The sequence below is a fragment of the Gasterosteus aculeatus genome, chromosome 20 (genome assembly GCF_964276395.1).
Source record: "Gasterosteus aculeatus chromosome 20, fGasAcu3.hap1.1, whole genome shotgun sequence".
NCBI classification, from domain to species: domain Eukaryota; kingdom Metazoa; phylum Chordata; class Actinopteri; order Perciformes; family Gasterosteidae; genus Gasterosteus; species Gasterosteus aculeatus.
The window spans coordinates 19,108,480-19,120,783 of record NC_135707.1 but is presented as its reverse complement, the minus strand read 5'-3'; the positions used below and the strand labels follow the sequence as shown (position 1 = coordinate 19,120,783).

The following is a 12,304-nucleotide window of genomic DNA, read 5'->3' as shown; positions in this document are numbered from 1 at the left end:
TGTGTTAAAGCTAACTTGTGAAACACGCAAGTGCACACATGGTGTGTGCTTTTGTAAGTGTGTCATTTGAGCATGTTTTCACAGTTAAAGCCTGGCACATGCAAACTCATAAGGAGTCGATTGGCTTCAATCTTTTTTTTCTTCTTTTAACGGAGATTTCCTGAGAAAAATTGAAAAGTATTTCGGCTGTTTTTGAAGTATATTAATAGAGTGTGCTGTGAGTGATACACTCTGGCGTCAGTGCGCACACACACAGTGACATTGCCCCTGTGTGTTTTTTCCTGGATTAATCCGTCAATGAGGCAGTGGGTAACTGACACTTAACTCCATTTGTTATGTTTAAAGATTTTGTTACACTTTGACAGGACATGATGTCATTGGACAAAAGGAACGAGGAGTCTGGACTCTTTGACTCCTCTTTTTCCCCACTGAACCTTCTTCTCAGACATATAAACTGTTTGAGCACACCTGCCATTCTCGATCTTCTGACAGTAGGATTCAATTTGAATCGAAATCCCTCCAATGATCTCAAATCCCCCCTAATGTGTACGAGCTCCAGATGCCCTGTCATAATCCCGAAGGAAAGTCGAACCCTCGTGATAGTTAAAACATGAGTCTCGTACACATGGGGCCCCATGCTGCATGACCTGTTTGTTGTACCTGAGTCATTTCCAGAGGCCGTGTCTTTGTCGCATCGTGCCGCAGTCTCATTCTACATCACGCCCAACAGTTGGGTTGAAATTGTGTAAACGATATTCCACACTGCAATTATGCCTCTGGCTTTTAGATATTATTTGTGCCCTGTTTCTATTTATTTTTAAAACTATTCCACCACATGGTCTTTCCACGGGTCTAACAAACTAAAAAAAATACATTCTCACCACCTTAATCTGTATGCAAATGGCTATAATATAGATTTTCTGAGCCCCTGTGAGTGGCTTGTAAATACAGTGACCTGCGCGTGACTTAAAGAGGTTTAGGACAACCTGGCGTACCTTTTGGTTTCCTGTTCTGTCATTCAGGACGTTTGGCATGCTTTCTCTCACTCACAAACACAAACAGATGAATTTGGCATGCCCGGCAGCTCGCAGTAGGGGGACATTGTCCCACAGGCTAACAGCTTCTAGTGCTGTGTTTATTGGATTGTTACAGAGCTGTTAAACACAATTGTGTGGAATACCAAACACAACCCTGCACAACCTCAACTCAACTTTTTAAGTTGTGACATAAAACATATACTCCCACTTTGACCTGTTAGTACAGAGAGCTTCTTTTTGGGGGGGCTGTGTATGCAGCCCTTCACAAACACTGGATTCCTCTGTCCTCCTATCGGGGTTTCCTTTCTTCTCCTTGCGCCTGGACATGGTGAGGGACCTGGACGCCGAGAGCCAGGGCCTGAGCAGGCATGGGAGTGTTTAGGGAGTGTTTAGAGGTGGTTTTGGTAGTGGTCGAGCCTTGATACATATTGGACATTCTGAGCTCAAACCATTCCTCTCTTTTGGATCTGTCAGCGTTGCCCAGCGGTGCCAGCATTCCCTGTCCTTGCCCTTTGTTAACCCTGTCGCCTTTGTTTGGGTGCGGTGCACCGGTTAAACCAGGGTGACCTTCTGTTAGCAGTAGTCCACAGAAACAGGGTGGGCTTCTCATAGGGTTCTGAGTTCACATACTTAGAAGGGTGAAACAACCACAGAACCAGGGATAGGGATTTACATTTCTTTGTTCTAGGTACGTTTGGTAATAGTTGTTTGGAATGAAAGCATCACATGCCCAGGGGTTTGCCGGTTCATGGCTTACCCTGTTCACTGTTGTTCTTACCTCCTCTGGTCCCTCAGCTCCTTAGCTCAGGATAAAGAAGCAAATGTTTCTCTATACTAATGGCCCTGGCCATCACTTGGACTTATGCGCCAATGCCGATGTGGATTTTTGATCTGTGTGCTTTTTGTGTGTTATTAGCTAACAGCAAAGAGGGGAGGGGTGCCTGACTAAAGATCAGTTGTGTGAGACCCAAATTAAGCACAGAAGAGACCTTTTTTCCATGTCCCCGTGAGGCCCTCTGGAGCATCTTGAGCCTTTTTGCCTCGGTATAAACACGGTGGCTGTGCCCAGGGAGCGCTCCTCGATTGTTCAGCTTTTTCCTCTGTTGTCATCTGTAAGATCTTATCTGATTATTGTTAGTATTTCACAGCGTGATGTGTGGCGTCTGTGGCGACCACACGCTTGACATCATCTGTGGTTTTTTTGGTTGCCATGGTGAGCAACAGCAAAGCATTAGAAAGTCAAAAGCAAATACCATAAAGGGGTATTCATTTTCAAATTGTATTGTACACACTCATGCTAGTGGTAGGTTATGGAGCGAGGGCCAATTTTTATCTGAAAAGGAGGATCTTCATCCTCTTGTGGCACAACCGAAATTCCTGTGCCTACCTTTCCTAGAAAATTGGCTGAACTTCAGTATTAACTCACCCTTTACAGATAGTTAACAAACTTTAATTCACATCCAATTTGGTCAAAATCAACCAACAATTGCTTATGAAAAAGTTTAATACAAAACAAAATGCCTGGTGAAATAGAGCCTTACATCTGAGTCTTCTCAGACACAGTCCGACCCGTCTCTTTTACCAGGGTCAACTTTCATCTGGCAGCATTTATGTTACAGTTTAATATTTCCCCATAATTATGTCTAAAGGTTTCATATGGTGACAGATTTTGTCAACCATTCGTCACAGAAAAGCAACTAAAATAATGTGGGTCACTTTAGCAGCTTAGTTAACTTAAATGAAGAATTTGAAAAAGCAAATGTTTCAGTGTAAGAGAACTTTCTGTGTTTATGGTTGAACTTTATTGGTTGTAGTAAAATGGCTTATTTATATGAACTGAGATATATTATGAGATATATTAGTCTGCATATACTTTGAAACTTCTCTGCATTAATAATCATTTCTGCAGATAAGAAGAATGGTAATCGGTTATGGCCTCAGGCAGTGCGCTCAGGGTGGGACAGGACTCCCAGTGTTAAGCCAGACGCTTCCTTACCACACTAAGATGTGCAACACACCAGGCAGTGTCCATGGACTTTCTCCCAGCGTGACGACTTAAATACAATTTTAAAAAAGAATTACGTGTCAGTGTGTAGAAGTGTTACGATTTCAAATCCCTCCTTTGAAGAGTAATCGGGACAGGAAGCAGCGTTATATGAATCAATCTCTTTTTTATCTCTCTCTCCAATTTATTCATTTTTTAAATACATTTCTGCTGTTTTTTCCCTGCCAGAACTGGCATCCATATTCAAGCCTGTCAGAGGCATTCCATTAGTCTGTGATAATAGAAGAATGTTGCAATTTGTATTTGTGGATTTGAGTAGAGGAAGGATGTCCATTTGTGTGCTTATTGGACGCAGACGCAGACACATGCACAAACTGCTGTCTGCTACATATTCATGCATGACTGCATGCTACTGGTTACTGACCTAGTGTCTTGTAAATTTGACTTTTTTATGTCTGGTGAACAGAGTTACGCATGACGCTATGCAGCTGGAATGAGTCTCGAACCCAATAAATAATCCTTCAAATATAATTTCAGTTCAAGACTTGACCGTAAAAAAGAAAATGCTGCTGAAGTTGTAAAAGGAGTTCTTGGTCCCAAATATGCTATATCACATTTGTTTTGAATATGCAGTCTTATATTCTACTTTTATTCCTAGTCCTACTGTCTTAGGTAGGATAGTGATTTAGTAATTGCTCTGTTCCGTATTTTCCAGAGTACACACATACTGTACATAGAGTTCCTAAGTTTCTTCTCCATTGCAATCCACGACTTCTTGTGTCCTTTGGTTTCTCTCTCCCCTCTCCAGTTTGAGCTGCAGTCGTGCTGCATGTTCCTGCCCAATGACAGCCTCCCCTCCCCGAGCACCATCATCTGCGGCGACATTCCCGGCACCGTCCGAAGCTGGTACCACAACCAGGCCTCCATGCCTGCGACCCTGGTGGTGTGCCTGCCGCAAATCAGCGTCCTCAGCGCAGGCCACAAGTACATGGAGCCGCTGCAGGAGCTCCCCTTTGTGGTGTCCAAGCCCGTCCTGGAGGAAGGTACTATATCTGACCACATCGCGTCTTTAATTAGAGTGCTTCAAATGCTGGGGGGAGACCGCACAAGACCCAATGAGGGTCAAAAGAAAAGATTGATTTGACATCAACATTAAAGGAGAAAACAGAATGTGGACCTTTGGAAAACAGTGACGCCGATAGCTTCATTAAACAAACCTATTCATCGTATAGGTTATAAATGGAAATCTTGGAAAATAAATGTAAATGGGTGGGAAAAATCTACTTAACTCTTTTACTCATGCTTTTATTAAAAATGAAAATGAATGCTTTCATAATAGCAATAGGCTCCATTATGTGAATTCATCATCATTATGGCCCTTTCAACACTGAGCCAACCTTTGACCCACCACTACTCATTTACCATGACAAAAGACAAACAAACTTAAGCACAGCGACTTTGAGAGATAGATCTTGCACATGTGGCGTGCACACCTGGGTAGAGTTGACATAAGCAACACTCAGTGTTTTCTCTCACTGTTTTTTTTCTCTCAAACTCGTCAATGACATCAGCATTGGGCAAACAGATATTTCTTTTTGAAATGAGAGAGAAAAAAACAGTGACATCAGCAGCCTTGTCAATGTTGCCATAAAAAGTAACAACCCATTTGCTTTTGGTAATTCATTCCTACCCTTTGAAAAGCTCTTCATCTCTGACTTTTAAAGCTTTCGGTGCATGGGAAATGTGCTCTTCACGCACACAAGTCCTCTACTCTGTGCGATCCTTCAGGGTTGGCAATTGAACAAGCTCAAGCTCTGCTAGTGTGGCATCCTGTCTCAGAGCCACAGGGATAGAATAGACACTCATTCTACAATGTGCTTTCCTGGGATCATCCTTCTGCGTGTTAGGTGTAGAGAGCTCCGTGCTCCTTAGTGAATCTTAATGTTTTCCAAGGAGCCATCTCATCGTATGTGCAGTCATTGGCTTTGAATTCCAAGGTGAGTGAATGGAATTATGGAGATGTAATCATTTATCCTTTGTGTGTATTCATTTGCACTTTTGGCCGTGGTCACACTCGTCTGTCGGTGCAACCTTTGTGACACAACGCTTTAAATGTCAAGTCTGCCCACTCCAAGGTCCGCCCTCTGGGGTTTGATCAGCCTGGTCACATGACTGAGGGGGGCCGGCTCATATTGGGTTGGGATCAGCGAGGTTTGGACAGGTCTCCATTAGGAAAGAGAGCATAGGGAGGGGAGGACGCCAACACCCGTACGACCACACTATTTAGTATGCTAGAAAGAAATGTAGCATGTCAACTGAAGCAATCCTCTGAATATAGTAGCTCCATCATTGGCTGCCAACAAGAGCATCCTGAACAGGTGGTGGAGAAGAGAACACTGAAAAAACTGTTTCCTCTTCACCACCTACTGCAGGGCCAGCAGGAAAACATTCCTGCCAACTGCAATAAGACTTTACAACAAAACACCTGGATACAAATCATTGTTTATTTGAACAACATGAACATGACATTTTTCTAATAATACGTATTCCACTGTACATACTCACTGCTTTACAGCCGCTCCTTTGACCTCGATCATCACCAGGTTAGGACTGTGGCAAAAAACATCAAATGTGGGCATACATATGCAGATTCAATGACCTCCGACCTTCCTCTCCATACTACAATGACTGAGCTCGCTCTCATATGACCACTCTGCTTCCCCTCGCTCGTCTCTCCATCTCCGCCAACGCCTCTGTGGTTGAAAATGTCCATCTTCTTTCGCTTGCTGCTTCACTCGTCTCTCTTTTTCTCCCGCCAGGCGACGCCTTCCCGTGGACGGTGAGCCTGAGTCAGTTCAGCGTGTACACGCTGCTTGGACAGCAGCGGAGCCTGAGCCTGCTGGAGCCCATGGGCTGCACTTCCACGCTGGCCGTCACGTCCCACAAGCTGCCGAGCTGTTCCGAGGGGGGACACTCCTTCGTGGTTTGCCTTCATGTCGACCTGCAGCCCGTCCACGTCAAGTGCTCCAACCCTCAGGTGAGCGAGGCGCTCATCAGATCTGCATACTTACACAAATCATCTCTGTGGTAAACACTCCTGAAAACCTCGCCTGCATAGTTCTCTCTCACGTAGATTGATTCCAATAAACAAACTGCCTCATCCTCTTACTCGGCCTCCATGTCATGAAAATGGAGGCATAAACAAGAAAGTGTCGGCTTGTTTGCTCTGGTCAAATGTTTGGAGGTATGAGAAGAGCGGGACTTCATTGTTTTACAGTGCGCTGTGATGTTTCAGCAAGAGTCTGATGGATATGGACGGATTGGAAACGGTTTGTCTGCCAGTTAGGTCTTCTTGTTGTTTTTCACCGCGACGTTAGCATGTGCCATTACACATGTTTTCTTTTCCCGCAATTGAATCAGCCGAATTGAATTAGGTTCCTCTATAAACACTTAATTGGGCCGACCTTTTGAGTGGTTGCACTGTTAAATGTCTCTGACCGCCGTGATGAGCCATGGTGATATTGAGGGGAATTGGTACCAGACAAACAAATGAAAGGCCTTAATCCAGTGGTGGTGAAAACGTTCCCAGGGATGGGGAGAGCTGGTTGGATTCTTTTCTTTCTCCCTCTGTTATCCCTTTTAAATGGAATGCCAGTGTCTGGCAAAGCTGGCTGGGCTTATTGCGATTATACGATGAGTCATTATTAGTTTTTGGGTCTATGAAAACCGCCTCTTTTTCTTCTATATTCTTTTCTCTATTTTCATCTCCTCTCTATTCTTTTCTCATTCTTCTCTCATCATTCTCCTCTCCTCTCTCCTTTCCCTCCTATCTTATCAGACTTCACTTTTACTGACTGGAGGGATTTCCTAATGTCATATTGTATCATTTGAAGTCATGCAACAGCTCCTTCAGGACTAATTTGAGGAGCCCTGGCCATTCCAGAAGAAAAGTGACCCCACACTTACTCTTCTTTCTAATTAGCTTTTCCATTTGTGTTTTTTTTAGTTGAGATGATGGTGAGATGAGAGCACTGTGAGCGCTGTGTGGGTGGTAGAGACATGAATTAAACATGAAGATGTTTAAAGACAACTAAAAAAAAAAAAAAGCCTGTGCCTCACTCCCACGATATGTGACACCAAATCACATTTTCCATAATATGCAGTGGATTAAATTATGCCACAAACCATATTTTTATAAATGGGGGTAAGAATGTCAAGCCTTCGGCGTTTCTTTTTTCTTTTCTTTTTTTCTTAGCTTTGTCAAAGTGACTGTACACATGAAGAAGAACATTTCTGAATGGATTTTCCAAAAATTATAGAGGTGCAACAGCAGCGACGACATTTTAAGAAGTGAGGTCTTTTTGAACGGTTGAGGAAAGCAGAGAAGAAGAGAAGAGAAGAAGAGAGCGAGAGAAAAAAAGCAGCCCTTACATAATGTGTGCATGAAGATGAAGCAGCAAACAGGATAATTAGCTCTGAGCTGTCTTATTGTCATATTGTTTTTCATGCACTACTTAATTTAACCTGTTTCCTTTCAGACTAGTTGAAAGCACTAGCATTTGCATATTTAAAGATAACATTTCAGAAATGTTTAGTTTCCTGTCACCTAGATCCAGAAACCTTCTCCTCAGTAGCTCGTATACAAACCACCCATACAAATCCTCTCTTTATTCTGAAGGTTTTTACAGAGGCTTTTGTTCCACAGCTGGATTCCTACATTTCCTACTAAAAACATGGTTTCTATGGAATAAAATTTCTGGAAATGTATGCAAATAAGTACATCTTTAATAAGATCATACCTCATTTCTATATTTAAACATACAATTTACAAAACTTTGAATGCAAAATACACATTGTCAGTAATGAACTGGGAAGGTTTCACCTTCAGTGCCTCCCATGCACATGATGGTGGACTTCAGCGCTGTGCTCGCTGTATATAGTGTCAGGGTGAATGATTCATGAGGCTGTCACAAGGATGAGGCTGGTAGCTGCACTTCCACCCTATCAGGACCACCGTGAAACACACACACACACCGCCTGCCTTTTTCTTTGACCTTTGACACGTGACCGCACAGTATTTCAGTGAACACACACAGATTACCAACTTACCCTCTCAGCTACCACATGTACTCAACAGCGTTTTACTCACTGAGAAGCCTCTCTATAAACGCACTGCTCAGATAAAGGAACCGTCTTCCACTGTGTGTTGTTTTTATGAATGACTGCTGAAGCCTCTGTTTGCACTGCTACACAAGAACAACAATCCACAGAGGATGGAGATGTGGGTGTGTTTGTATGAGGGGGGCTAAGCTTTAAAGCAGTGGCTGATATGAACCCTCTGACCTTAGTTTGTACTAATCAGGGATATCATGAGCAAGCGGTAGGTGTAGGATGGATCAAATGGCAGAGGGAAGATACGATATGAATGATAGTAAGTACAGACATATTATGAGCAGAGGCATGGAAGAAATTATTTGACGGATGTGATGTACCAAAAATCTCACAGTGACAGCATTAACGGCGGGCCACAAACAGTGATGGAGACTCTTTTTCTCAGTGCTCCCCCCTTCCGTATCGGCACATCTGCTGCTGAGTGCAGTAGGCCCCGTTGTGCTCCTTCGGACTTCCAGGATTCTCAGGGACGAGAGCGCGGACAGCGGTGCAGTCTGGGTCGGATATGGCAGACAGCTGCTGCCTCCCGCACCCTGGACGGCCGCCGGATCGGCGTGAGCGACTTCTCCTGGACATGTTTGAAAACGGCCCAGCTGTAATGTATTGTGCTGGTTTTCATTTTGATTTATGCTTATTTATGGTGGGCCTCCCTGTAATGTGCGTGCCAACAGGCGTGCACGGGCAGAAATGTGTTTGGAGTAGAGAAAGGAGCTATTCTGTGTGCGCGATAATTTGTCCGTGCACCTTTTTCACTTTTGAGGCCTTAGTTGGCCCTACAAGCAAAGCATTCGAAATCCAGAAATTAGCTCACTGTGTAAGAGCGCGCGCCTTTTCTTCCCCCCTCTCCCTCCTTCTCGTCTCCTCCAAAGAACACGAAGTGAACGCGTGGATAACCGAAAGCATCACATTCCCCTTCCTTCCCCTCATGTTTTCCACTCTTGTTTTTGGCTTTGTTGTTGTTTAAAGCCCAGGCCCTCTTTTCATGTGAACACATGATAAATAGCTAAAAACACTTGACGCCGAGCCTTTGGTTTTTCCTATCCGTGGTGAGTTTTTTGAGGGGGGGCGGGAGGAATTGATGACACAACTCAACTTTCCTCTGTGGGTGTTTCTTTGATAGTTTTTGTTGTTATGGATAACAAATTTTCAATGTGAAGCACGTACGTGAGCACGGTGTGGCTTGCAAGTGATCACACGTGATTGAAGTGAGGACGGAAAGAGTGTCTAAAAGACATGGATGGATGTGGTGGTCTGTATCTGGCTGATATTTCTTCTTTTGCCCTCAACTTGAACTATGTCCTGTGTCCCAGGACTACAAAGCTGAAGCAGGCCTCAGTGAGAAGTACATGACACCTTGAATTTTTGATTCAAATATTAAGACTTGTTGTGGGGCCTTCTATCTTTTAAGGCTCTCCCTTGGCCCAGCAGACTTCATATATTGAAAGTTTTTACAGCTGCGTGTGTGTGTGTGTGGGGGGGGGGGGGGGGGGGGGGGGGGGGAAGAGCTCAAAAGAAAGGAATCAGCCGTCAACGTTTTTGTGCATCAGATTAAAACTGCTCCCAGCCTGTGTAAAAGATGACAACTTCTGCCTCTCCAGGTCCAGCTGCTTTACGAGCTCCTGCTCAGCTGGAGCTCCACATGGGCTCGTCTCCAGAGGCACGGCATCCTGCGTCAGACCTCCAGCATGCCAGAACCCCCCGCTGGTGCCGCCCTGACGTCCCCGGTGCGCAGCAGTGCCGGCACTGCGCTGCCAGACACCAGCACCTGCAGCCCGTCTGCAGACTTTGGCTCCCCCACAGAGGTTTGTTTAGGTCCACCGGCGGATATAGGTTTTGCTTTATGGGGCGCAGTTTGTAAAATGTTCGGAGACAATCCGCGCCCCTCCCCCCGCATGACATCAAAGTGGACAGTATGTGGCCCCCTACCTAAAATGAGTTTGACACCCCTGCTAATAAAGAGCTAATTCATTCGGACTTGCCACCTTGTCTTGCTGCAGCGTGGATTACCGTAAATATTGTAATGTTCAGTCGTCAAGTCTGATATGTAGAGTGAACGTTTAGATTTACATTTAACATTTAGATATAACATTTACATTTAACATTTATATTATTTAACAACTCTGTGTTACTGCCAAACTTATCCTTGGAAAAGTTATTTCATGAATTTCTGTCTAAACTTTTGAAAATGTGACATGAATATTGTCATGCTCTTTTTTCATATGATAATGCTAAATGTACCAAAACTGCGCAGGATTTTAGAACGTGCAACATTTTACAAACAGCGCCCCATAGTGCTTACCTACACATGAACAAGTCTCTTGTCTCCGAAAGAAAGCTGAGACTATTACTCATTTCACTCATTTTTTCTTATTTCATAGATATACCGTACACACATTTATTAACACATTTATTTAATACATAATGCTGCTCCCTCTACCATATTTCGCACTACAACTACTGAACTTCTATTGTCAATAATTTTTTCCCCCTTTGAATCAAAGGTGCTTTGAGTTGTCCATTAACACACCTTTGTTGTGTACATACTTCCCCACCTTATTTTCATTGTAAATATTCATTTTTCACATGGCCAGAGGTACTATGTTTGTGAGTAAACTTTCTGTCCTATCAGCATATCTCCTGAACACCTCGAGTGAATCTCACATATTCTCCACTCGCATTCACCAAATTGCATTGCAAGTGGAAATTTTTCCAAGATTTTGTTGCACAAATGTCAAAGAGATCCAACATCGCTGCAATGTTATTGCCTCGTGAATGCTTGCTCTGAGTTGATTCAGCGCTAATGCATGCGATGTGTCTGAAAATAAATCAGTTTTGTTTGTGGAGGATTTCCAAAGCTGGAAAAGTTATCAGTGCTTTTTTTTTTGTTTTCTTACCCAGAAGACATTGAGATACTTCAGGCTGTGAGCTCGGTTTGATTCACCTAAGCAGGGGGCTTGATGAGTATAAACCGAGCCTCTTCATTTAGGGAAAACAATAACCTGTATTTACATGTTTCGCTCAGATGAAATGCCAAACCTGCCAGTCAAGTACGTCTTAGCACACAGGGTGCTGCACGAAGCGTGTTGAGTGTTTCCTTTTCCTCCCTTGCTTATGCTTATCCTTGGCTTTGACGATGTGGCAGGACCTTTTCTGCTGTCTCTTACAGAAGCAGCAGCCGTGACTAGCAGGGGGCCCGGGGCCTTGGGGGCTTCAGCCACAGGGCCTTGCGTAATACCGATGTGTACATTTGTATTAAGTAGTAAAAATGACGATGTGGAGTGTTTGTGTAGTTAAGTACCTAGCCCAGGGATTTAATGCCCTGCGACCACCACGGGCCTCACATTGCTGACAGGCCCTGGTGGTCAAGGAGCCAGTAACGTGTGGGTTAGAGCACACAAAAGCAGGGGGAAAACATAGTGCTTCATATCTATATATCTATGTGTGCAATTCTTCCTGCTGGTGTTAGGTCACAAGGGGCAGTGGTTCTGTTCGACAGGGGGGGTAAGTATAGCGCGTCTATAACAAGGCCACGAGGGCCCCCGACAGCCCACTTGTCACTGTTTACCTAAGTACAAACACTGGTAGAAGTGTTTAGTCCTCTGGGAGGCTGGGTGATTGAGCAAGAATGTAGGAGCTGTTTTGATAAGTCTCAGAATTAGTGGCAGCAGCAACCCTCCCGCCCCCCACATGTATGTATATATGATACACCATATATAGTCCACTGGTTGCAGCTTTATCTGCCTCTCGTTCCCTTTTGTCCACTTTCCTCCATCCTCCCACCTGTCCCTAAACAATTCTTCTTGTCTCCCATGACCCCCCCCCACACCCCTCTTCCCTCCGCCCGTCTTTCTCCCACACCTCCCAGCTTGCTGTTGTCTTCCAATGTTTGGGTCTCTCTGATGAGCAAAGACAAACTCTGCAACGAAAATAAACCGCGGGATCCTCGGCCCGTTTATGCCACAGGGGCCCAGGAATGAAAGTGTATACTTTACAGCTCGGCTTGTGGAGGTGTGGGAGAACACACACACACGAGAGAGAGAGAATGTGTGTTTGGGAACGCCCACCTCTACTAACTCAACGCCGCCACATG

General features: G+C 44.3%; 1 protein-coding gene across 2 annotated transcripts in view; it reads left to right on the top strand.

Moving 5' to 3' along the window:
• vps13b (vacuolar protein sorting 13 homolog B) overlaps positions 1 to 12,304 on the top strand; it is a 284,391-nt gene that overhangs the window by 140,070 nt on the left and 132,017 nt on the right. For both annotated transcript variants that reach the window (XM_078095599.1, XM_078095600.1), the window contains exons 23-25: positions 3,851 to 4,085; positions 5,862 to 6,079; positions 9,813 to 10,016. In XM_078095599.1, the coding sequence (XP_077951725.1) occupies positions 3,851 to 4,085; positions 5,862 to 6,079; positions 9,813 to 10,016 (657 nt within the window). The remainder of the gene's footprint in view (positions 1 to 3,850; positions 4,086 to 5,861; positions 6,080 to 9,812; positions 10,017 to 12,304) is intronic.